The 24,559-nt window shown below is 40.6% G+C and overlaps 2 protein-coding genes and 1 non-coding gene across 4 annotated transcripts; 1 reads left to right on the top strand and 2 right to left on the bottom strand.

The window, feature by feature from the left end:
* The first annotated feature begins 1,219 nt into the window (after nt 1–1,219).
* LOC137603684 (E3 ubiquitin-protein ligase TRIM8-like) lies at nt 1,220–11,499 on the top strand. 2 transcript variants are annotated; one of them, XM_068327366.1, is made up of 7 exons: nt 1,220–1,505; nt 2,563–3,163; nt 7,973–8,068; nt 8,752–8,985; nt 9,272–9,303; nt 10,068–10,183; nt 10,301–11,499. In XM_068327366.1, exons 1-7 carry the CDS (start codon nt 1,492–1,494, stop codon nt 10,954–10,956), a joined length of 1,749 nt encoding a protein of 582 aa, XP_068183467.1. In that variant the 5' UTR covers nt 1,220–1,491; the 3' UTR covers nt 10,957–11,499. The 2 variants fall into 2 exon arrangements, with proteins under 2 accessions (XP_068183467.1, XP_068183466.1); XM_068327365.1 differs by having other exon boundaries at nt 1,220–1,509.
* Nucleotides 11,500–17,495: 5,996 nt separating this feature from the next.
* Nucleotides 17,496–23,328, bottom strand: npm3 (nucleophosmin/nucleoplasmin, 3). Its single transcript, XM_068327455.1, has 5 exons — nt 23,174–23,328; nt 22,919–23,004; nt 20,153–20,272; nt 19,980–20,073; nt 17,496–19,041 (listed from the first exon to the last, which is right to left on the bottom strand). Exons 1-5 carry the CDS (start codon nt 23,244–23,246, stop codon nt 18,914–18,916), a joined length of 501 nt encoding a protein of 166 aa, XP_068183556.1. The 5' UTR covers nt 23,247–23,328; the 3' UTR covers nt 17,496–18,913.
* A 633-nt stretch (nt 23,329–23,961) lies between these two features.
* On the bottom strand, nt 23,962–24,034 carry trnak-cuu (transfer RNA lysine (anticodon CUU)). The gene has a single exon. It is a non-coding gene; the product is annotated as a tRNA-Lys (tRNA).
* Between the last annotated feature and the right edge of the window lie 525 nt (nt 24,035–24,559).

Genomic DNA, 24,559 nt, shown 5'->3' with positions numbered 1-24,559 from the left:
TTCATTATTGTATGCATTTATAAAAAATTATAAAGGAGGACTTGGTAGCATCATCGTTCTGATTTCAGCCCTTGTCTTTTGCTACATCATACCCATCTCCAGTTTCCTGTCTGCCTACTCACTTTCAGGCTCACCAATAGAGATGACATGTTTGAAATCTTTATGCTTCTTTTCTGATGAGGATTAATCTCATAGATGGTTCTGACAAGAACGAATAGTTAAGTTTTAGATGACATTCAGTATGGTAATAAAATAGATTAAAATATTAATTTATAGTCATGCATTTGTCATGATTCCAACAGTCTAAACACTTTGTTGACCTAAGAATCCTTTGGAGAGGGTTTTTTGGACAGAATTACCATCTGAACAATGTTCCCATGGTGCCATGTTTGCTGCATATAAAATAAGATGTCATTATTTCCTTATTCTCTAATATAATTATGACTAATATCTCATAACTGTGGTAACAATGCACACCCAATTACGAAGTACAATGAAATAACCACAAACATTAATGGTCTTGTCCAGGACAACATATTTACCTGCTATTGTTTGACATGACATATTTACATGTTTCTGTTGCAGTGTGAAGTAATACTACATATTTTTATGTTTCTGCTGCTGTTTATTGTAATATATTTACAAGTTTCTCCTCTTTGGGTCTATATCCAGATGTATGAGTGAATGTGTGGCTGTTTGGTGAATAAACTGTAAAGTTTGATTGATGGATTTCTTTGCTGAGGCCCCTCAGAGGCTAACATGGTCACAGTCAGGGCCCACATTCCAGTCTTTCTTCCTCAGGGCCCTCTTACGGGTTGGGGTGGAAATTTAAAGCTCAGTAAAAACACTAAGGACAAAACACCTTACCAAAAACACTTTTCACAACCTGACGACCCAGAAATGACCCTGATTGACATGTAATGGATGTGTAATAGCTCATGGGTGCGTTAATACCTATTACCCCCCCATGGATGCGTTATGACAGATATATCTTTAATTTAATATAAGTAAATGCATGTTTTTCCTCCGTGAGATTTAGGATTCTTCCTCATGCCCCAGAGCTTTTGTGACCCCCCCATCCCGGACACGAAGGCTTTCCGGTGGGACGCAGGATAACGTGCCCGGTCCATTCACCATCTCTCCAGCAGAGTTTGCTGTGGCTGCTCGTCCGCGTGGAGCGTCTCTCCCCTCGGCTCCTCCCCGTCTATTTATCCGCCGTGACGGGTCACATTATCGGAGGGGGCCAGTTGGTGTGAACGCACCGAGCCTGACCTCCCAGCCGGATCGTCACAATCTGCCCGCACTCCCACGTCCAGCGTCGATCGGAGAGTTGAGTTTCCAGCGGCGTTCCGTGGAGGAGAAATCTCGGACGGTCCCCGGTGTGGATCGGTCGGTCCGTCCGACAGACGGCGGTGATCTAACCGGAGGAGCTGGATCTCATCGCGGGCTGTGGATGCGAAGCGTCACGGCGCACCAGAGACTGTCGACGACATGGAGAATGAGTAGTTGGTAACGTTACTGATCTCCCACAAGAATCCGTCTAATATGTCGAGTTTGATCGTGTGTTGTGTTATTAACTGTAGACAAGAGAGGCTTCGAATTTAATAAAATGTCAGTGGAACCTGTGGCAAGTTGTCACTTGCTCTGTGACGCCAGAGCCGTGCGTCGTCCTGTGCGCTCCCTCAACCCACACATCACACCCTCACCGTCCCCAATCCCATCTTTATGACAAAAAGTTTCGGGTTTGTTCTCCAAGTTTTGTTGTTTTTTTTTGTTGTTGCCGTTTTTGTTTTTCAATTTCATTTTTCAGTACTTTATCTTATTTCGTACGTCAAATCTGACGTCACAGTTTCGATACACCTCCATCAGTTTGTTGTTGTGTTATTGATTCTACCCACTAGTGGGGTTTTTTGTTTTTTTTTGTTTTGTTTTTTACTTTTAAAGGATAAATTAATGTTTTAATGCATTTGTTTATGAAGTAGTATGTGAATATATTAAATATTATTCAGGTTGTCAGAGAAGAAATATGATATCAGAGATTTTCTTATTCGCCCTTCCTCATTTCTTTTTTTGGCAGGATATTTTGTGAGCTATATGTGTGACAATGAAATGTTGAAATGTTATATTTGATAATAATTTATATATTTTATAATTTTGAAATCTGTTTCGGTGTTTTGACACTGTTAAAATAAATGGGTTGGCAATCGTAGTTCCTTTTAACAAAACCAGAACACTTAAGTAAAGATGAAACATAAATGTAAAACCATAATCATTCCAACCGAAGAAAATGTTCCCTCATAGACATTTTGGTAACTGAGGATCAGAATGGTTTTCTTTTGTATCAAGTTGCAAAAAAAAACCAAGGGTAACATGATGTGCTATTTTGGCTTTAACATTTCACTTCCAATGATGTAAATGCTGCACTTTCGCACAATGCAGTGTCGATGCCGAAACTACATATTTTGCAATACTTTTTCAAAAAAATTCAAATAATCAGCCAGCAATCCAAGAAAAAATATAAATCAAATCGAAAATAATTGTTTGTTTTTTTTCTCCTTTTAGTCACATAACATTTCGGAATCCATCTGAAGTCATGGATGCAAGTTGGAAAAACTGCTTTGAGGAAGAGCTTCTGTGTCCCATTTGCTTGAATGTTTTTGAGGAACCTATCCAGTTGCCATGCAAGCACAACTTTTGCAAGAGTTGCATCACAGAGGCTTGGGCCAAAGACAGCGCTGCAGTCCGCTGTCCCGAGTGCAACCACGACTACGAACAGAAGCCCACAATGGAGAAGAACTTTAAGCTTGCCAACATAGTGAAGCGCTTTAATGCCTTGAACACTGAAAAACTCCCCGCTGTGCTGCACTGTGTCCTCTGTAGACGAGGGCCGCCGTTGCCTGTGCGGAAAGTCTGCCTGCGCTGTAAGGAACCCTGCTGCCAAACACATATCCAGACACACCTACAGCAGCCATGTGCCGCCCCAGGACACCTGTTAGTTGACACTGAGGAGCTGAGCGCCTGGACCTGTCCCAGTCATGAGGAGTACAGGCTGCTCCATTGTGAGGAGGAGCAGGTGGCTCTGTGTCCGTTCTGCTGCATCTCCCATTGCACCAACCAAAGACACACAGTCTGCGACGTGGATACCCAACGCATACAAATGCAGGTAGATAAATCTTTTCAGTCATTCACTTAGAATATCAGCTGGCAGGCAGTTAGTTGGGAAAAGATTTTACAGACCCACTTCCTTGTATTTATGTGAGGAAAGTAAGGATGCCTGGATTCTTACCTTTTCTGTTTGATTCCAACCGATGGTAATGTGCATAACAGGTGAAAGCAACACACAGATTTGCACTAAATGCTGCTTTTAACCTTAAAACTACTTATTCCATGTCGCCACGCCTTCAGATTATTTTCCCGGTCCCCTCAAGTTATGGTTGCAGGCTGCATCTTCTGGAAATGATCTTGTCTGTGCAGTGGGAGCGGATCCAGTAGTGACGTGTTTTATATCCCTTAGCATGACCTGTTTCAGGATTGTAAATGAGGAAATGCATTGAAGGGAATTTCATGGTGGTTTATGAAATCGTTTACGAGCCAAGTTTTCAGTCATCCTCAGGAGTTGGAAAGTGATGCAAGTGTTTGATAAGACAAAGACAGTGTTAAAGGAGGAAAATCGATCCGGCAGAATGTGTGTTAATCATACTGACAGAGAGTGATTAAGGATTTGTCTCAGCAGGATTGACCTCATGATGCATGGAGGAATGTGACTCCTCTGAGGCCAACATGTCAGAGAGGCATCCAGTGATGCGTCTTACTTCTGGACTGTGTTTCACTTCGCTATCTTTTCACAAGTCTAATTTAAGACACAAGGTGTAAAACGCAACTACCCACACGGCTTTATGGCCCCCTCTACTTTTTCCTTACCCATCTTTGAGGGGACGGGCGAGAGGCAAATAAGTTTCAACATCTGCCGTGTCGCAGTCGTGTCGATATGTCAGTAATCATGTTATTCCTCTTGGGAAATGTACAGATCCAAACTGTTGCTCTGGTTTGGTGCAATTATTGGGACAAAAGATGTCTGTTCACCCCTTTCAGCTGCCCCCCCCACACACACACACACACCAATCTTTCCTCTCTCTCCTTGCCATATGCTCATGGAGTAAATGGAGACATCCAGGAGACAGAGGTGGTGACTCCTCTCAGATTTACTCTGTCCATACTTGGGCCTACAGTCACGCTGAAGTGAACACTGACATTAAAAAACATAGCAGAAATTAGACTTCTTCTTGTTTGCTGCGTCATGGTTTGAAGTAATCTGAAGCCAGTGTGGCTTCTCTTCTTTGGTGAAAGGTTGCTCTCCTTGACAGAGCTATGAGATGTTAGGATTTTAAATTCCCCTGGCAGTACTCTTGTTCCTTCTAAGGTAAATGAAGTTGGAAAAACAAGTGTTCTTTGGTTACCTTTGGTAACTTATTGCTTGCATGCTGGTGATTTCAAGGTGAAAAAGTAAGAATAATGTAATAGTAATGCCGTACCTTGGACAGACAGAGGAGGAACCCTCCCACACAACCTCACCTTGGTTTGTTTAATCACCTCAACAGGAAATCTGTGTTCATAAAAGCTCTGCCTTTTGCATTTTCTTGTTTCTGGGCTGGAGTGAGTCAGTTCCCTAGAATGCTGAGGGCTGTCTACTGACATCAGACATGGGGAAGAGTTGTCAGTTGATTGTGAAAGAAGCTCTGTTCATTGAGCCGCAGGCTCTTCATTTAAACATGAGCTTCCTGGCAACCCACATGTGTCTGTATGTCTAAATAGGACAGTGGAGAAAGTGATCATTGGCGGGTGTAATCTTGATAAAGGTAGGCTTTCAGGCTGCTATAGTGAGATCAGTCAGTAGACAGGCCCTTCCTGTTCCTTCATTCTATTTCAAGCACACAACAAGACAAGAAGGAAATTGGAGGAAACGTGGCAAAATGAGGAAGACACAGTTGTTGAACAGGCGCTTTCTGAGTGCAGTACAGCTGTTGCCATTATCTGAGCAAAGTCACGTCAAGCAGTTCATCCACCATTCACAGAATAATCAAAGTGTTCTGTCCTGTTGGTAAATAAAGTCACATAGAACAATTAACCACTGGGTCAAGACAATGTTAATACACAAGCACTGTCACAAGCACACATGACATAAAGCCATGCATCTGGTTAGTAGGGCTGAACTAAAAAATGCTAATATTATCAAAACAACATGTCAAAGTACAATATCAAATAGCAAGTGGTTAAGCTTTTTTTGAAACATGACAACTACAGTAATCAGATTTTCCAGACATTAGAAAAAATAGTTTGTTTGGATTAGAACCCTGCAGAAGTTACTTTGTTGCCGTTTATTTCCAGAAAATGAAATGATTTACAGTAATTTCCCTCTGATGGGTTTCACCTCTGCACAAATGGTTCGCATGTGGGTCATCATGGCTAATGTATTAAGTGGAATAGGATATGCTTTGAACAGACACTCAACCCTTCATCCAACATATATCAGACTCACTCAGCACCTCTGTCTTAATAAATCCACAATGACAATGCAAGAAGAGCATGTGATGAAAACAGGAATGAGCTTGTCATCACAAGACTGAGTCTGCTGTTATTTTACAATGTGATTGATAAGTAATTTACTGCTCAGACCAATAATAATAATAATAATAATAATAATAATAATAGTAGTAAAAATTGTAATATAAAGAATATAACATAATAATAATAATAATAATAATAATAATAATAATAATAATAATAATAATAATAATAATAATAATAATAATAATGCAGTAATGGTTATGTCATTCTTATTTTATAGTACTTTTTTAGCTTCATTAAAAAATTTATGTTTATATAATTTCCTTTCCTTCTGTCATATATCTTTTTTATTCTCGTATCATATTGAACATTTTGCAATGAAGCAAATGTTGGAGCTATCAGAGCATTTTTATTATAAGCAGATAAAAATCCAAGATAGGCCTACTCATACTTACAATATTTGACTAAGATTTTGGCCTTGCTCTGTATCACAAACCATTTAGTAAATGGCCATCTTGAGTCGTTCGCTTATCACAGAGAGTTAACACTTCAATAAGGATGTGGCAATTACCGAAGGACAATGTTCTCCTTTAAGCACATAAAACGGCTCCGATCAATACTTTTGACAAGCAATAGATCAACTGACTGTGTGTAATGTGAGAGGGGTTGGTCAAACAGAGAATTATCAGCCCTCTGTGAAGTTACCCACAGCTTTATGGGTCTTTTGGCTTTCTGGCCTTATGACAGCTTTACTGGCTTGGTTCACTAGTATGACATCCATCAGTAACATGTTCAGCTGCAACAGGCAGCAAGACAGAAAGCTTTGTGGATCCCTCCAGCTGTGTGTTAACTACCCACAACCAGATTGCACCAATATTACCAACTAAGTAACACTGAAGTTTGTTTTGCTTCTGTATAAGTCACCAGATCACCAGTGCAAAGGTCTCTCAACGGTTACGATGAGTAAAATGAGCTACTGGACGTCATATCCTGAACATTTTTGCATCTTCATACTGTGGCATTGTTGGAGGATGGCATCATGCAGGCCAGGCAAGAAGTAATTGTGGGTAATTGTAGACCCATTTGCTAATGTTATAAGGATTTAGCTGACAAGGAGCCATACAGGAGTTGGTGGACACCAAAAAAGAACTAAAAGGAGAATGAAGAAATATTAGGACTCAGAATGAATGTGAATATGGATTTAAGTGAGATGTGGATGTCTGATTAAAGGACGGTTCCAGAACCTAATGTGGTCATAATATGTCATTGTTGTGATTAAAGGTTTATCTGTTGCTCGTAAATGGGCCAAAAAAATGACTGATGTTGTTTTAGCAGTTTAACTACTTTAATTTATTATGATGTTTTACCATGTGTCAACATCCGTTGCCAATAGTCCAAAGTCTTTATCATATTATAAGTTATTCAAAATTGTGAAACATAAAGTGGTGAAGGTAGAAACATGTTATAAAGAGGCCTGTCACTGTGATACCATGTAGCCACCCTGGAACTCTCACCAGAGGCTGCAGAAATATCCTCTACATCCTCCCTATCTGTCTGTTGTGTTCAGACCTTCTCTGTGTTGCTTTCACTCTTTTTTGCACGTCTTTTCCACTTTCTTTCTGTCCCTTCTCGGCTTTGGCAAGCAGAGCCCCACAGCACTTTTTTGCTATACCGTTTCTCTCACACAGACCCATGCAGAGGGTGAGTGCACACCCCGGCGTTATGCACACACACACACACACACACACACAAACACACACACGACAATCTGTCACTGACACAGAGGCCAATGCTAACAATAGAAGCAACGCATGTGGCAAAATGAGAAAGCAGAGAGGGGTGGTGAGACACCCCTGCTTTTTGCTCCCTCACATACATATTAGCTTCCACATACAAATACATACACAAGGCTTAGTTGCCATGACAGCAGGTTTTCACGTATTTGGGCATGGTGCTTCTCCCATGCAGAAAGAGTTCATTAAAAAGTACCTGCCTTCCCCCGTTCCTAGTTAGCTGTCAGCCTGTGACTCCAGTTTGATTTGTCTGCCTGCACTAAATGGAGAAGGGTTTTGTTTACCTGCCCTTCTCAGGTTTTTTTTATGCTTGTTCTGCCTAAAGAGGAAGGAGGCCCGTCCCAACGACGGATTTCCCTGGATGTTGCACGGCCCCCCTTTTAAAAGACATGTATTTGCGCAGTTGTGTTTGCATTTGCTTGTGCACCCCTAATGGATAAACGTGCGGCGTCTGTTGTGTCCTGTGCCTCATCGAGTCAGCGAATCAAGTTTAACTCCCAAGTTTGCTGAGGTCACAATGGAGGATTGAGACTTCAGACAGTGTCGGTTTATTTGATCATTTATTTTCTCGTTCTAGATCGTTTACCTAATCCTTCTGTCACATTTCTCTATAGGCTATGTTAATGAGGCAGCAAGAGAGACTGGAAGGTCGTGTTCAGAACATCGATGAGCACCTCACCAAGCTGAAGTCAGACAAGACACTGATGAAGGTACGGGACTGCGCACGCATGACGGAGAACTGAACGATACCGCTTCACTTCATTTAAACAGGGGAGGTCACATGTATTTACAGAAGGGACACTGTACGAGAGAACAGCTCTGTAGTGTCAGATCACGTGTGGTTGTCTGGAGATGGGGGGGTAAGAGCCATGAAATTGTCCCATAGTCCACTGCTCACTGACGGCATACAAATATGTAGTGGGTAAAGATGACACAAGTAAATGTGTGGAAAGTGTGAATATTCTCCACACACTGCTGTCATGGAATGACTGATGGGGTTTCTGGAATATGAGGTCACATTTCCCTATAATAACAATAATGAGAAATATATATAATAAATATATTCTAATATGTGGTTACTCAGGACATGAATTCTTTATTATATTTTACTGTTTTGTTATTTTTAAATCCTTGGTCTGAATTAGGTTAATCATTATACTGCATTGTTAATGTCAAATAAATTAGATTACAAAAAGACAGTTTACTTGGATAGATGTATAGACAGACAGACACTTGATGATTATCAAAAGTGGATGCTATTTTCTTTTAAATCAGACTTTTTACAAATCAAAAGTGCTTCTCTTTCTGGTCATTTCACAGGATGGTATTAATTCAATTTGCTGTGTATAAAGAGTGTTTGGGTTAGATTTGTTCAATCAGCTTGTCTCCACAGGACGCAGTGTCTGACCTGAGGGACCGTGTGAGGGCCCAGTATCAGAGGATGCATGCGCTGCTAGAAGCGAACCAAGCCGAAACCGTGAAGATGCTGGAGAACACCTTCACCATGTATGTGAGGAAAAACTCTCAACAGGTTTTGCAGCTCAACGAGAAGCGACAGGAAGTGGAAAAACTCCTGAGCTCAGTGCAGATGTTCTTCCAGAGATCCAACAGCATCAACTTCATGAAGGTGAAACTCGGCAGCTATGTTCTGGAAAGCAACGCCAACACACACAAAACACACAGAAAAGCTGGAAATGATTTACAGTGGATAGAATGTTGGATTTTCAGCAACACGTGAAAAGAAGCAACATTAATTCACAGTGTACACAGACAGAGAGACAGACAGACGTGACGGCAGTCATACAGCCATCTTTTGTTCTACACAGTAGCTGTCAGTCAGGCCTTTACTGGCAGGTGAATGCTCAGTAACTTGTGGATCTTGTTTTATTTTCTTCTTCTTTTTTTTTTTACAGAACACGAAACCTTACCGGCTGCTAATGGACAGGTATTTCTATTCTACTCATCTATTTATCTATGTTTATATATAATTCTCTCTATTTATTATTTTATTTATCTCTAATCTCCTTGCTCTTTTTAATTCAAATTTATCTAGTCTTGTCTCACTTTTTTTAAAACTTATATTCTACTGCGGAGTAACATAAAGCTATTTCCCCTTCTGGGATTATTAAAGGATTCTGAGTCTGATTCTGTTTGTGATATTCAATTTCTGTCAATTTCACTTTACTGGTACCTGATTGTATTGGGTTTTACCAGCAAGCAACGAGTTTATTAGCTGACATTAATCGTCATTTCAGTGGTTAGAGAACGTGATCATTTGATATTCGTGTGGTTCTCAGATACTGTAAATGTCTTTGAACTAGTCAAGGAGGCTTTTATACACATTCATTCTGCCAGAACACTGAATAGTCCATATTGTCCTCATTGTTTTTCTATTTCATTGTGTTTTTTCAGTTGTGTAAATACTCACCTGTGTTCTAAAAGCTGAGAGCTACAAAAGTAACAGACACCACCTCTCAGATCAGGACGAATCCACCATCAGCTGCACTTCTTACGCCTTTCCCATTATTTGTGTAACCTCAGTCAAACTGTATGCATGAAAAAGTGTGTTTGTAGTTCACTTCTGCATTTCAGGCATAAACATCTGATTTAAATTTTTTTTTAAAAAATCCTCCCAAAACTCTGAGTGCAGAATGTGTGTCAATCCAGGGTGCAAGCCCCCCAAGTATTTAATCTGTGTGTCGTTTTCAGGTCAAACTCACACCTGGCGAGTGGCATCCCTCCACTCAGAGTGGGCCAGCTCAACTCGCACCATTTTCTGTCTGATCTCTCAATGACAGAAAAGAACCTGCGGAAACTGATGGAAGGTAAGAGAAAATTACAATCACTAACCAAAGAACGCCAAAATAATGTTTAGATAAGATTAAATCTGAAAAGTAGAATGAACAGAATGATTGATTTGTTTTCTCTTTTGCCTTTCGCAGAACCGTTCAATGTGGCGCCTATTCTTGAGATTGTCCAATCTCACAGCAGCTCTGCAGTCTCAAACATGGGGAACAGTGCAGGCCTGCAGAAGAGGAAATATGGCATGGCCTTCCTGGAAAGTAACAAAGCAAACTCCACCCCCCAGGATCCTCCACCACTGCACTACGACAGCAAGAAACCCTGTCTGGCTGAGCAGAGCCGTCGGGCTCCATCCATGTATCCCTCTGAAGGGATACAGAATCGTCACGTTGGCTCCGGCCATAGCAGACTCCTCGATGCCTCACCCCATCGCATGGTGGGTGTAGGGTCCTCCTCCAGCCACCACTCAGGGACTATTTTCCCTACCTCCCACTTCCCTAGTGGAGATGCCTCGCAACAAGTCATGTATGAAGGGAGGAAAGTACTGATGTGCACTCTGAATAACTGCTGCTGCTCCCGGGCCCCCGCTACCCGCACCCGGCCCCTGTACTCAGCATCAGACTCCTTTCCCACCATGACATCTCAGGAGTTTCCGTCACATGCCCCACTGCCTGCAAGCCAGCCATTGCAGCATTTTCCAATGAGGGGGCTGATGGAAGCCTCACAGACAGCCAGGCACCCTGACTTCTACGGGCTGTATGGTCAGTCTTCCACCAAACATTACGGGACCAAATAATAAACCAGGAGCAGCATTTGTTCTGCTGTAAGAAATCCTAACTTGCCTCTCAGTCCTTTCCATTTAGTTGTGGAGAGCTGTGGTCACTGTCACCGTCCCCTGTGAAATGTGGTAGCCCTGCTTCCATGATGACACTTACAGTAGGAACGCTCTAACGTGGCAACATGTGTTTCTTTATTTATTTTCTGTTTCAGTGTGACTGGAAGTGCTGACATGAATAACCTAGTCTTAAATCCATTCAATCTGTGAACTAAAGAAACAACATATCCTTTATCGTGAGTCCTGACCCGGGACTCCGGAGACTTCAGTGCCTAAAAAGACTGTTAAAATGCTCTTATTGTACTTGCAAGTTCTTTAGGTCTTGGTTGTATCCTGTATGCAGTTTGAAAGAATGCAGAGAGCCTCTTCATGCACTCCAGAGTCCATGTGGCTTTAGAAACACACTGGACTACAAATGCTTGTCAGGTTTTTCTCTCTTTTTTTTTATATGACTATAAATAAATGAAAATCAGTGGAAAATGTTGAATAAAGACATTAATTTACCCCGTTTGTTGCGTCTTAAGCATTTAAGGATTGCAGATCTGACTGCACTTGCATTTATTAAACCACGTTTGAAGTGTTGTCCTTAAACCCGGTGGCCATGATGTGTTTGCGATGGGATGCACAAGATTTGTTTGGCTTCAGAGGTCTTTGGCTTTCACTGGGTTACAGCTGAACATTTTGTGCTTCCTGTTAAAGAAAAAAAGATCATTTTATTTGGTGCATCCCACCCTGCAGCTCACCCACAACCTATTCATAGAAGACATGTAAAAAGAAGAATGGGATCTAAATGACCACATGTTTGCCATCTACTGCTTTCAGAGGAAAACAGGAGGGGGAGGTTTAGAAACTGACCTGGGCCACAACAGCCCTATTATCTGCCAATTTAGGACAGCTCACTTCCTTGTCAACATCCTGGTCTTGGCCGACATCACTGTCTCATCCCTCTTTGTCTCATTATTGGAGCTTGTTGTCAAGTTAGGTCAGAGAACAGGAATAACTGATGAGCCACACCCCTTTTGCCCTCACCTCCCTTTTCTTTTCCTGTCCCAGGGTATCATTTGCTGCAACTGGATGCAGAGGAGGATGATATAAGCAGTTTTAATGAGGACTGGGACAGCATAGTCATCCACTTATCTGTCACTCAGATTCCTTTCATCACCCCACATCCTCACCCCCCCTCCACATGAGACAGTGAAATAAAGGGAGCTGGTTGAGTGGAGCGTTGAGGGGAAAAAGGGGGAACGGTTAGAGAAGAGGGTGGATACAGAGCACGGGAGGTGCATCACTTATTCATGGGTTATAATGTGTTCTGGCCTCGCTGAGATTTTGTGTGTGTGGGGGGGGGTTCCGTCATCCAAATTCAAGAGTGAATCGTGAACTTTCTGATGTCATTTCTGCAGAACTGGGCCCCCTTTACCAGTGAATACATGAGGCATAAGGGTAGGAGGAGATGAGGTTTAGCCACGCTGTGGCAGGAATCTGGCATTTAGTCTGTATGTGTGTATGTGTGTGTGTGTGTGTGTGTGTGTGTGTGTGTGAGAGAGAGTGTGTGTGTCTGTGTGTGTTTGTGTGTGATAGACAGAGAGAGAGAGGCAGAGAGAGAGAGGGAGCCTATTAGCATTCCCCTTGAGCACCGCTCCGCTTGTGTGTGTGTTATTAATAAAACATGTGATAGATATTCTGAATTGAGCCATAACATCACTTTAAGCCATTTAAATAATTTCATTTATAGCTGCCTATTTACATCAAATACATCGTTGTAAGCGGCAAAAACATCAAAAATAGTATTCTGAAATGAACAGCAAATCTTGATTTGAACTTCAGTTTCAAAAGTTTCAAACATATTGGTGTTTTTTTTGAAGGTTTCTGAGGAAAATATTTGTTTCAGTCTAAATTCAATGTGGTTTATCAGTTGGCACAAATACAAAGCTTGAATGAAGGTGTGTAGCTTTGTGTGCTCTTGGTTTGTAGTTCCTTGTGTGTAGACGTGGTGCAAGTCAAATCCTGTTGTACGAGTGAGTGTGTGCTCAGGTGTCGGTACACAATCAACCACTCAGTGTGTGTTTCTGTGCAGAAGTAGGTGGTGTGTGTGTGAGTGTGGCGCATTGGGGTTACATATGGAGCAAAGGGTGATGTGCTTGACAGTTGCACGCTGTTGTGACAGGTGTGCTGGGGCTTATATGTGCAGGTGCAACACACCCCAGCCTGCAGCAGGATATAAACCTGTAGTGTGTGTGTAGATGTGTTTTCAATGCAGGGAGAAGCGTCAGCTGTTGTGCAGCTGCTGTTTGTGTGCTTAAGCCAGTGGCTGGAGGTACTGCAGGAGTCAATGGGGGCATCTTTCTCTGTTACTTTCACACACATTTCCTGTCCAGCATCTACCTTATTTCTCAGAGTATTTGCATTTAATGAATCCTTGACACTTTTATAACTCTGCTACATTCACCTCTAAGCCAAAAAAGGGGATCTTCAGTCAACAATAATGTCTAAACTTTATGTTGCGTACTGCAGCCCTGACTGAACAAGAAAAAAATAGATCATTATCAAATTTTTAAAGTGAAAACTAAATGATTATAAAGTCACATTTTACATAATTACGTTTGCATATGTTTCATATTATGAGTAAAAAATCATTCTTACAAAAATGGAATAAGAATATGAATTTTTTTACGTAAAAACAATAAGTAACACCTGCTACCAGGTGGAAGTTTTCACCTAACAATAAGTTATTACTATAATGTGATAAGTTAGAATTTCCTATTAACATATTTCCACAGTGTCCCACAGTAACATGAATGCTATCATGTTATAATAAACTCTTCACATGATGCTGATCTGGTTTTCTTTTCCTAGGATGACAGCATCACATTTCATCTCTAAAACACTTCGGATTTGAGCATCGCTTCCATAGAGCGAAAACAATTACTCTGTAGATTCACCATGGTAACCAATACCATCAATGGGGTCAGTGGACTTTTCAAAAACAAAGTCTCCAGTTTGCATGAATTGGGTAAAACCTTCATTACAGAAAGAGTCTGGGCGTGAAGGGAACATCACACACTGGTGATAAACAGTGGCTGAGAGGGGAGCGTTCATCTCTCAGGCCTTTGATAAATAATATTGACACTATCTGAATACATTTGCACAGCTTGCAACCAGATCAGCCAGCATTCTGTCGATATGTAACCTGTGACAATTCAGTGAGAACACATGTATGGCTCTGGGCCACACATTCAAATGAAATGAATTCATGGCCGTTAGATTTATTCATTCCTTTTCACAGCTCTATGTAAAACATGTAAGAGGTAAATGATTAATTTCACTTCCTGTATCCCCCTGGCCACACAGAACTGACAGTTACTAACCCAGCAACAGCTGGAGGGAGTTATAGAACCCCTCGTGTAAAGTAAGCCTAGAACCAAAGACATTAGTACATTTACATTCAGGTTAGGATTTCTAAAATACAGTATAGGGAACTTGGTTTGTCCATCATTAAATTAAGACAGTGAAAGTTCCCTATATTTTAGATTTTCTACACATAAACTGAAACATCTAAGACCTTTTTGTTAAATTTCAATAATTATGGCTTACATCCCATGAAAATAAAAAAGTCCAGTATCTCAAGTTATTCGAATATTTCAATTACAAAAAGATTCATGAAACTGAAAAGTCAAACTGTTGACATGAATGTTGAATTATTGACTCAATAATTGGTCAGGTCTCCTTTTGCACAACTTACTGTATCATTGCAACCTGGAGACGATTAGCCTGTGGTGCAGGTGAGGTCTTATGGAAGCCAAGGTTGCTTTGATGACTTTATTTTTATGGGGGGGGGGTCACATTTCTCATGTTCTCCTCTTGATAATGCCCAGTGGATTATGAGTTGCAAATTAATCAAAATAACACCACAGTCAGCAAACCAGTTCCCAGTAGTTTCGGTCATGTGGGCAGATTCTACGTCCTGCTGGGAAAGGAAATGAGCATGTCCATAAAGTTTGTCAGCAGACAGACGCAAGAGGTTCTCTAAAATCTCCTCGTGGACAGATGTGTTGACTTTGGACCTGATAAAACACAGTGGACCAACACCAACAGATTGAATAGACCCAAAACATCACTGACGGGGGACACTTCACTCTTGATTTTCAAATGAAATGTAAATTTAGTTTTAATTTGAAAACAGGACTTTGGATCGCTAAGCAATGCTCCAGGTCTTCTTCTCTCACGCTTCTGATGCCTGCTCTGGTTGAGGAATGGATTGACACCAGGAATGCACCACTTGTAGCCTGTTTCCCACCACACTTTGCCCTTCCAGTCATCATTCCATGAATATACTTTGAACAGCGCTCTGTGAACACCAGGTCCTTTCAACAACGATCTTCTGTGGCTTAACATGATGAGTGTCCTCTGGGCAACCATCAAGTCAGCAGTCTTCCCCATGATCATCGTAGTGTTTTGAAACTGACAGCAAGATTAATGATATTAATACTGCAGGAATAGTGTAATATTTCTCAAATATAACATATATGTTGGCTCGCTCTCTGGAGCTCAGTGAATTCCAGCGTGGGACTGTGGTAGGATACCACTTGTGCCACAAATCCAATTGTGACATTTCTTTGCTCCTAAATGTTCCACGGTCAACTGTCATCTGTGTTGAAAGAAAGTGGAAGTGTGTGGGAACGACAGTAACTCACCCATGAAGTGGTAAACCACGTAAACTGACGGAGCAGCGTCGGCGGATACTGAGGCGCATAGAGCGAAGAGGTCGCCAACTTTGTGCAGAGTTGATCACTACAGACCTGCAAACTTCATGTGGCCTTCAGATCAGCTCAAGCGCTGTGTGCAGAGAGCTTCATTGAATGGGTTTCCATGGTCGAGCAGCTGCATCCAAGCCATACATCAGCAAGTGCAATGCAGAGCGTCAGATGCAGTGGAGGAAAGCCTCCCGCCACTGGAGCAGTGGAGACACGTTCTCTGGAGTGACGAATCACACTCAACCATCTGGCAATCTGACGGATGAGTGTGGGTTTGGCGGTTGTCTGGAGTACAATATTTATCGGACTGCATTGTGCCATGTGTAAAGTTTGGTGGATGGGGGACGATGTTGTGGGTTTGTTTTTCAGGAGCTTTGCTTGACCCCTTAGTTCCAGTGAAAGGAACTCTGAATGCTGCTTTGTATATAAAGAAAAACCACAAATTATTTTCTGAAACTTGTTTGGTAAAATCGTTTAGTTCCCAGTTACTTGTTACTTATAACATGAGAAAATTCTCTACAGAGTGACTCAACACACACACACATCGACACAAAGTGCCTTCTGGGTTGACCTTCCTCTGTACAAATGTGAGCTGGGCTACATAAGCTGCCATTCATTCCAGAGAATGCTGAGTGCTGGTCCTGTTTGCCTTTTCTTCACCTCTGCTCCTTGAATCACCTGAATCACCTTTAGCTTACATTTATTTTGACAGGCTTGGGGCACCCTCAGAGGATCAGTCTCCCCTGTTAAGACTGTATTACACATAAACAAAGGCCTGCTTTACCCATCGAATTAAATCATAGCAGTTCATCAGCCAATCCCTGGAGCCTGGCGTAAGGACTGAAGAAAGCTGAAGTGAACCATTCCCATCACAAACATCTTTGTTGAATAGAAAGCACTTCTTGCAGATACTATAGACACAAGCACAGACAACCTCTACAGGAAGGTCAGGGTGCAGCCATGAACTTCTTATACACATAAATGTCATGCTGAAAGTCCCACTCAGCATCCAGCAGTTGGATGTGGTTTATGAGTCAGAAAATCAGCAGCAACAGCTCCTGGTCTGAGTCAAGGTGACATTAACTAGTTGGAGAATTATTAGGCAGTGATTTTGTTGTCTGTGTGATGAAAGTCTTCTCCCTCTGGTGGTGTGTAATTCAATGATACCCTCCTGAGCTGTGAAACCACAACCGAAATATAAAGAAGGTAATGTGATGCTATCCAAGGTTTTTCACTACGTGTTGCGAATAAACTCATCTTACATTCCCAAATGGAAATATAGTCACTTATAAAACAACTACAGTTGATCAAGAGTTGGAATTATTAGACTAATATTATTATTATTATTATTATCATTATTAATGGAATAATATTTTAAAAAAGGATCATTTCTTTGAAGGAGCCTTTCTCATCACGGATGACACAGGCAAACAGGTAGTTATTTTCTCCACTATTGCAACATCTGGTGTAACTCATTGTCACGTGATTGCTGAGAATGTAATTCTCAGCTGTGGTGCTCCCCTAGTGTTCTCTCTCTCTCTTGACTTTCCCATCTCCTGTCCCATCAGGCTTTACCAATGCTGCCTATCATCACTCAGAGAAGGACCAGATATGAACTCGTTACTCAGAGACTCTGTTCTCATATGAAGTCACTTCAACAAGGGGCTCCAACAGAGACTGGGACCTGACGATCTGCAGATGACCCAGTTATACAATATGGCTCTCCACAAAAGATCACACTCTGTTTGTACAGTGTAGACGAGATGTGTGTTTATTTGTAGATGACAGACTGTAACCAGAACCAAACACATTTGCCTTCATAGTCTCAACTGTTTTAAAATTGTATTGTCACCCTTCAAACTTCGAGTTATTTACTCCAATCTAATTTTAGTTTGTGAGGAATCTGCTCATTTAGCTCTCCTGAATTTTAATCCTGATGTGCTTTTTATAATAAATAGCTTTTGAATGAAGTGATACGATCACCCCATTGCGACTGTCTGTGTTCCAAGGAACTTTGATGAAATTCTGCCAGGGAGTGGGCTAAGGAAGAGTTGATTCAATCCAGACCAAATGCCATTATTAACCTTGAAATATTAGAAAAAGCTATTGGTAAGAATGACGAAAAACATGCTTTTACATAGGTACACTTTTAAAGATGGATTTTTATGTTAGAATTAAAATACAGTATTTTAAATTAGGATTTCAAATGTAATGACAGCTACTGCTCTAACATAAACTGGCAAGTTTTACCAAAATAATTATATGTTTTACTTTAATAAATTTGTTGAGAGTATTGTCTGGTAAACATTTAGTGTAAACTCCTGATGTTGTTTCACCTGAAAACTGTTCCCTATTCTGCTTTCCCTGGCTTGAATTAAATTTTCTTTTTCTCCTGCTGACTTCATTTTGGAAATTTATTGAATTTCTTTCAAATTCATGACTACTGTTCATCAATTGGGATTTATTGTTTATCATGAATACCTGTACTCAAAATGCCAACAATAAACTTGCTGAGGTGTTTGTCTCAGTATGTGTAGATACGTACATTGTACACATTTAAAGTAGATGAGTTAAATGAAGGACTTTAAATGAGATGAATGAAAAATGTTTGATTGAAGATTCCATTGTTGGTACAAAATATTTATGTATGAATGACATGAGAAAAGAAGGAATTAGGAAATAGAAACAAATGGAACTGGAGAAAAACCTTTTGCAACAAGAACATTTACTCAACCGCGTGTGAACATTGGAATCAATTCAACTGGAAACGCTGTCCTGTATCTCTGACACACACCTCATTTCCACTTCAACAAGAAATTCTTCAAACATTTCCTGAATGCACTGATGTAAAAAAATTACTGGCCACCCCTGGTGAAAGAAACCATGTCAGCGGTGATGGTATCAGAGTACAAAACACTGGGTAGCATTTAGTAGCAAATACAGTTTGAGGATCTCCCCCAAGGAAGAATACACTGCTGACACGTGTGACAAACCGTCCGTCATTAGTTTCCTTCCTCCTGCAGCACTTTCTGCCTCCGCCACACTAAGTACTCAGTCGGCCATGTGGAGGGGAAGTATGTTTGTCAAACGTGTTCATCTGGTACAAAAAGCTGTGTTACTTCTTAAAATATATCGGCACGTGAGAGGAGGCCTTCACAAAAAGCCTACTCCTTCTGTTTCTTCTTTGCTGGTTTAATGGGGGTTATCTCCTCCTCCTCATCTTCTTCATCCTCCTCATCGTCGTCGTCTTCGTCATCCTCATCAGACAAGTCTGACTCTTCCACCCGTGAGGCTGCAAAAGAACATGAGAAATTGTTCAATTGCTGCTTTAAACAGAATCCCAGTACTGCTGTATATTGAATTAGAAAGGCCAGAAAAGGTGCCGTTCTTAAATCTGCCCTTTGACTCGATACACAGTTAATGATATTCAGCTGCACACACTCATTTCAGCCAGCAGCCAGAGCAAACCGAGGCTGGAATCCTGATCTGATGCTTCCCCTGCAGCATTGATCACACACATTTTACCAAATGAGTTATACCATACTTTTCAAACTTTGATATATAAAAAGTGCCAAAGATCTTGGATCCCACCTTTTTTCCCCAAAGGTACATTTACTTTTTCAGTTAGTTTGGTCAAAATGAAAAGACACTAAATAGAATCTCAGAAGCTCATTTTTCTCTGACTGGGTCTCAGCTAACGCTAATATTATGAATCAGTGAGTAAAATCATCATTTATGGCTGTTTGACAAAATGTGAGAAATGGAAAGACCAAATTCGCATATTCTGAATCTTTTCCAACCATAAATCCAAAAAATATTGGAAATTAAGTTAAAAGATAAATAATTAGTCTACTTTTGAAAAGCGGTAACGAAAGAACATATACTGTATTATTACTGAGAAAAGTCCTTTGATAAACAAAACATTACAGGCATGAGGAAAATATTTAAATTAAAACACACTTATGCTCCTTCAATATTGGCAGATAATCCAGAACTCAATAAAAAAGACCAGAGGTTACAAAAAAAGAATGTCTTAGAGATTATTTGTAGAGTGCTTAATCACATCAGCAGACATTTCTAAACGCTTTGACTGACAAAGAAACCCAACAGAACACGACTATTCCTGTGTATCTGCTGTAAAGAAACTTATTTATTTAAAAGAAGTGAAATAAATGCCTTAATCAGCTTTACCAGAACCACACACAGAAAGGAGAGAAGTGGAAGTGTTACCTATGAGGTGTAACCCGCTGACAGTAACTGGTCCTGTCCCGGCCTTCAGCCTGAGGGTTACTGGGGCTTTTAACTCAAATTCCCCCAGACTCACCTGAAAAGAACAAAGTACCATCTGAGACACGTCCTAATAATCAGTGATACATTAAGTTACAGATAGAAAGAAATAATACCATGGGCAGACAGCAGATGTGGAGATTGGCAATGGGTACTGAAATAGTCTTCCCTTGATGATTCATAGCAGTTACCTCCACCACGTTACTCTCTTCCTTTGCACCTTCTCCCAGACAAACCTATAGACGTAACAAAAAATATACTCACTTTTTATCTACAGTTGCAGATAAACTGTAGATAAAAAGTGTATTTGATAATTAGACAAGATGAGTTACCATAACTCAGTGAGACAAAACGATTCTTTAATCATATTCAACTTTTACCAACTGCAGTCTCAAACCCGTTCAACCCCCTGAACAGCTTCTCTCATTAGAACACAAATGTGCATAGCCGATAGTACAAAAATCCAAACAGATTTTTATTCTTTGCTTTGTTAAGGCCTACATTTAAATTAAGATTTCATGGCTTCACTCTAGAACATACCGCTGAGCCAAAAGCTCACAAAAAGTCTACTCCAGTACAAGCAAAACTTCTAGATAATCCACAGACGTTTTGAATTACTCCTCTATATATATAGAGGAGGAGTAATGAAACTAAAGAACATTCTTAAAAACAGTGAAGCACAGTCATGGTTCAGTGATGCTCTGAAACTGTTTTGCTTCATTTACTGGAAGACTGCAGTGTGTCAAGGGAAGACAGGTTCCATCAAGTATTAGGAAATCCCTGTGAAAAATGGCTCAAAAAAGAAGCTTGGGCATATTGGAAGTTCCAAGAGGTTAACAATATCAAGCATAACTAAAAGTCCACTAAAGCATGGTTTCAGAAGAATTCCTGGATCATTCTACACTGTAGATTAGTCTTCACACGGGTGTGATTGAATCCCTCAGAAATCCGATTGTGGGACTTGAAGGACAAGCTTGCAGCATGCAAGACTATGTGATCCAGAACTAGAGATCTTTGCCCCTGAAGAATAAGACAAGAATCCTCTGGAATGATGCACCCTGCATCAAATTTGCAGGAGATCTTCTCCTCCTTTCGGCTTTTCCCTTCAGGGGTCACCACAAAAAATCAGTTTCCTCCATCTAACCCTGTCTTCTGCATCCTCTTCTCTCACACCAACTACCTTCATGTCCTCTTTCACTACATCCATAAACCTCCTCTTTGGTCTTCCTCTATGCCTTCTGCCTGAGAGTTCAAAACTCAGCATCCTTCTACCAATATATTCTCTATCTCTCCTCTGGACATGTCCAAACCATCTCAGTGTGGCCTCTCTGACTTTATCTCCAAGACCTCTAACATGTGCTGTCCCTCTGATGTACTCATTCCTGATCCTATCCTTCCTGGTCACTCCCAGAGAGAACCTCAGCATCTTCATCTCTGCTACCTCCAGCTCTGTCTCCTGTCTTTTCCTCAGTGACACTGTCTCTAGACCAAACAACATCGCTGGTCTCACCACAGTTTTGTACACCTTTCCTTTCATTTTAGCTGAAACTCTTCTATCACACATAACACCTGACACTTTTCTCCATCCGTTCCATCCTGCCTGTACACGCTTCTTCACCTCTTTTCCACACTCTCCATTGCTCTAGGCTGTTGACCCTAAGTACTTAAAATCCTCCACCTTCTTGATCTCTATAACCATTTCCATTCATTTTGCAAAGTCAACCACCATCTGTCCTTCTACATTCTGCTCATGGATACCAAACCTGCCCATCACCTCCTCATCACCCCTGTTACCTGCACCAACATGTTCATTGAAGTCTGCTCCAATGACAACTCTCTCACTTCTAGGTATGCTCTGCATCACTTTATCAAAGTCCAACCAAAATTTCTCCTTCTCCTCCAGCTCACATCCTACCTGTGGAGCATATCCGCTAACAACATTGAACATCACACCTTTGATTTCTAGCTTCAGACTCATCACTCTATCCGACACTCTTTTTACCTCCAGGACATTCCTAACAAACTCCTCCTTCAAGATAACTCCTACTCCATTTCTCTTCCTATCTACACCATGATAGAAAAACTAGAACCCTGCTCCTAAACTTCTATTCTTGCTACCTTTCCACCTGGTCTCCTGGACACACAGTATATCTACCTTCCTCCTCTGCATCATGTCAACCAACTCTCTACCTTTTCCTGTCATAGTTCCGACATTTAACATCTCTACTCTCAGTCCTGTACTCTTGGCGATCCTCTTCTCTCTCTTCCTACGAACACACTTTCCTCTTCTCTAATTTCAACCAACAGTAGTCCCATTTCCACCGGCACCCTGTAGGTCAACAGCACTGATGGCGGTCGTTGTTAACCCAGGCCTTGACCGATCCGGTATGATTTGGTAAAAGTTTTACGTCGGATGCCCTTCCTGACATAACCCTCTATATTTATCCGGGCTTGGGACTGGCACAATAAGACACTGGCTTGTGCCCTCTTACATGATCAAATTTGCTGGAGATAATACCAATAAAAGGTTTCTACAAAGTATTACAGACACTTGTCATTAAGGTTGGATCACTTCGAGACCGCAGTCATCATGAAAAAGTAAAAATAGCATTATCTGTGGAATTTGGGAAAACACCATAACACTATTTGCAACATCTGTTGTTTACTAATTAGAAGCAGCTGATATATAGAATTTTGCTTCTGTTAGCAGTCGGATAAAAGAAGAACTTAACTGGTGAAGTCCTGTAAAGAATAAATTGTCAAAACAAAGTTACGGTTAAACTACCTTATAAACTACAAGACTTCCCAGCGAGGCGTGCATTATGTGGTCAGACGAGGACTTTTATACATGACAGCTCTACTTTTAATAGTACAGTACATACTGTTTTGAGTTCGAGGAAATGCTCTAGGTTCTCCTCTTCATCTTCTTGGAAAGTGTAGAAGGGTACTTTAGATGAAAGCTCGCAAGCTGGAACGTAAAACCAGAATTATTTTTAAAACTATAAGGATTGTATGTTAACTGTGACCAATGACAGAGGAGTTTAACATATTTACGCAGGTTCTTCCATGATGGAACATTAAAACTATCACCCACGTGTGCCGGAGCAGAGGCGATAAACTGTTCAAATTATCCTTACTGAAAAGGAAGCTCTCCAGCTTTGTTTGTCCGTCATCTCCCACCTCTGACATTTCATCTTCCTGTAAAGACATTTTGTCAAAGCACTCACGATAGCCGCACTGTAAACACTTTATAGCCAAAACGTAACGTCCGCGAAAAAAATGACAAGACCGTCGCAGCTAATATGCGCTTGCTACGTCATCACTATGCGCCGCAATTTCGCAATTTTCGCCAAACAATTAGGGATGATCTGTATTCGAAATTTTTTTTAGAAAATACAAAAAAGTTCACATCAAATGACAAATTGATTAAAAACAGGAATATCGAATAATAATAAATATTGTATATAAATTGTGCCGTTTTAATTCATCATAACCTATTAATATTTTGTGAACGTGTAGAAAGTTGTTTTTTTCAACAAACTTTATTTAACAAGTTACAGTATCACTATACACGTGACAACACTATAAGTAAAAAACAGTTTATTTCTTAGGCTCAGCTTTAATTTAGGCATGAATATACTTAAAATACTGATATGAAATGAGATGGGCAATATATGAAAAACACATGACACAAAGTTTAAAAAGCAACAACATTTGTAAAATTGTATAGTATAACCTAGTCATAAATAAGTTAACTGTAGGGAATTTCACTTTTCTTCCGTATTAATCCCCGTAAGAAAATTGTTCACGCTAGCATACACTTGAAATTAATCGCATATGTAGTACAGGCCCGTTACACACACGCACACACACGTGGCGTGGGGGCATACAGGTGGGAGGAAGGTAGAACGGCGGGCTAAAACTGCGCCCAACGTGGGGCTCGAACCCACGACCCTGAGATTAAGAGTCTCATGCTCTACCGACTGAGCTAGCCGGGCTTGAAACGGGTTGGAACTTAAAATCTTTATCCTATTCAGATTTGGTCAGATTAGACATCAAATGTATGATTCTGTAGTAAACAGTAGTATACACTTCAAATTGTACTGTATATAAATACGAAGTCATGTTTTTATTCATGAGCACAGCATGAATTATCACCAAGATGGTGTTCAGGTGACAATTTCATTGTGCGAAGTATCTTCAGCAGCGCTTTAATGCATACTAATGCATACAGGTACCCAATATAATATCAAAGCAATGTGATGATCACTGTAATGTTCATCTTCAGATTATTGACTTTTTCATTTTTCAGATTATTGACAACTTTGCAGTGATTTTACAGTGTGAAGCATAACATTGAAATGTGTATCGAAAAAAAATGAGCCCTTGTAAAATTTTGTTAAAAATTTTTTTTGATGTTAGTTGTCAAGACGTACTGTGTATGTAATCGTGGTCTTTTACATTTGTGGTACCATGTGTGGTGTGTGTGCAGACTTTAAATCTAAAAATAACCTAATACATTC

The sequence above is a fragment of the Antennarius striatus genome, chromosome 11 (assembly GCF_040054535.1).
Source record: "Antennarius striatus isolate MH-2024 chromosome 11, ASM4005453v1, whole genome shotgun sequence".
In the NCBI taxonomy this organism is placed as follows: Eukaryota; Metazoa; Chordata; class Actinopteri; order Lophiiformes; family Antennariidae; genus Antennarius; species Antennarius striatus.
Note: the sequence above shows the minus strand (reverse complement) of the source record. Positions and strands in the feature narration are given on the sequence as shown.

Excerpts from the sequence above, each read along its gene's own strand:
- LOC137603684 (XM_068327365.1), top strand. The coding sequence starts at position 1,454 with ATGCGAAGCGTCACGGCGCACCAGAGACTGTCGACGACATGGAGAATG. Across the intron at positions 1,510-2,562 it reads ACATGGAGAATGAGTAGTTG|TCACATAACATTTCGGAATC; the intron begins GTAACGTTACTG and ends TTCTCCTTTTAG. Across the intron at positions 8,986-9,271 it reads ACAGCATCAACTTCATGAAG|AACACGAAACCTTACCGGCT; the intron begins GTGAAACTCGGC and ends TTTTTTTTACAG.
- npm3 (XM_068327455.1), bottom strand. The coding sequence starts at position 23,246 with ATGTCTTTACAGGAAGATGAAATGTCAGAGGTGGGAGATGACGGACAA. Across the intron at positions 23,005-23,173 it reads GCTGGAGAGCTTCCTTTTCA|CTTGCGAGCTTTCATCTAAA; the intron begins GTAAGGATAATT and ends TTTACGTTCCAG. Across the intron at positions 19,042-19,979 it reads CAGCGGGTTACACCTCATAG|CCTCACGGGTGGAAGAGTCA; the intron begins GTAACACTTCCA and ends GTTCTTTTGCAG.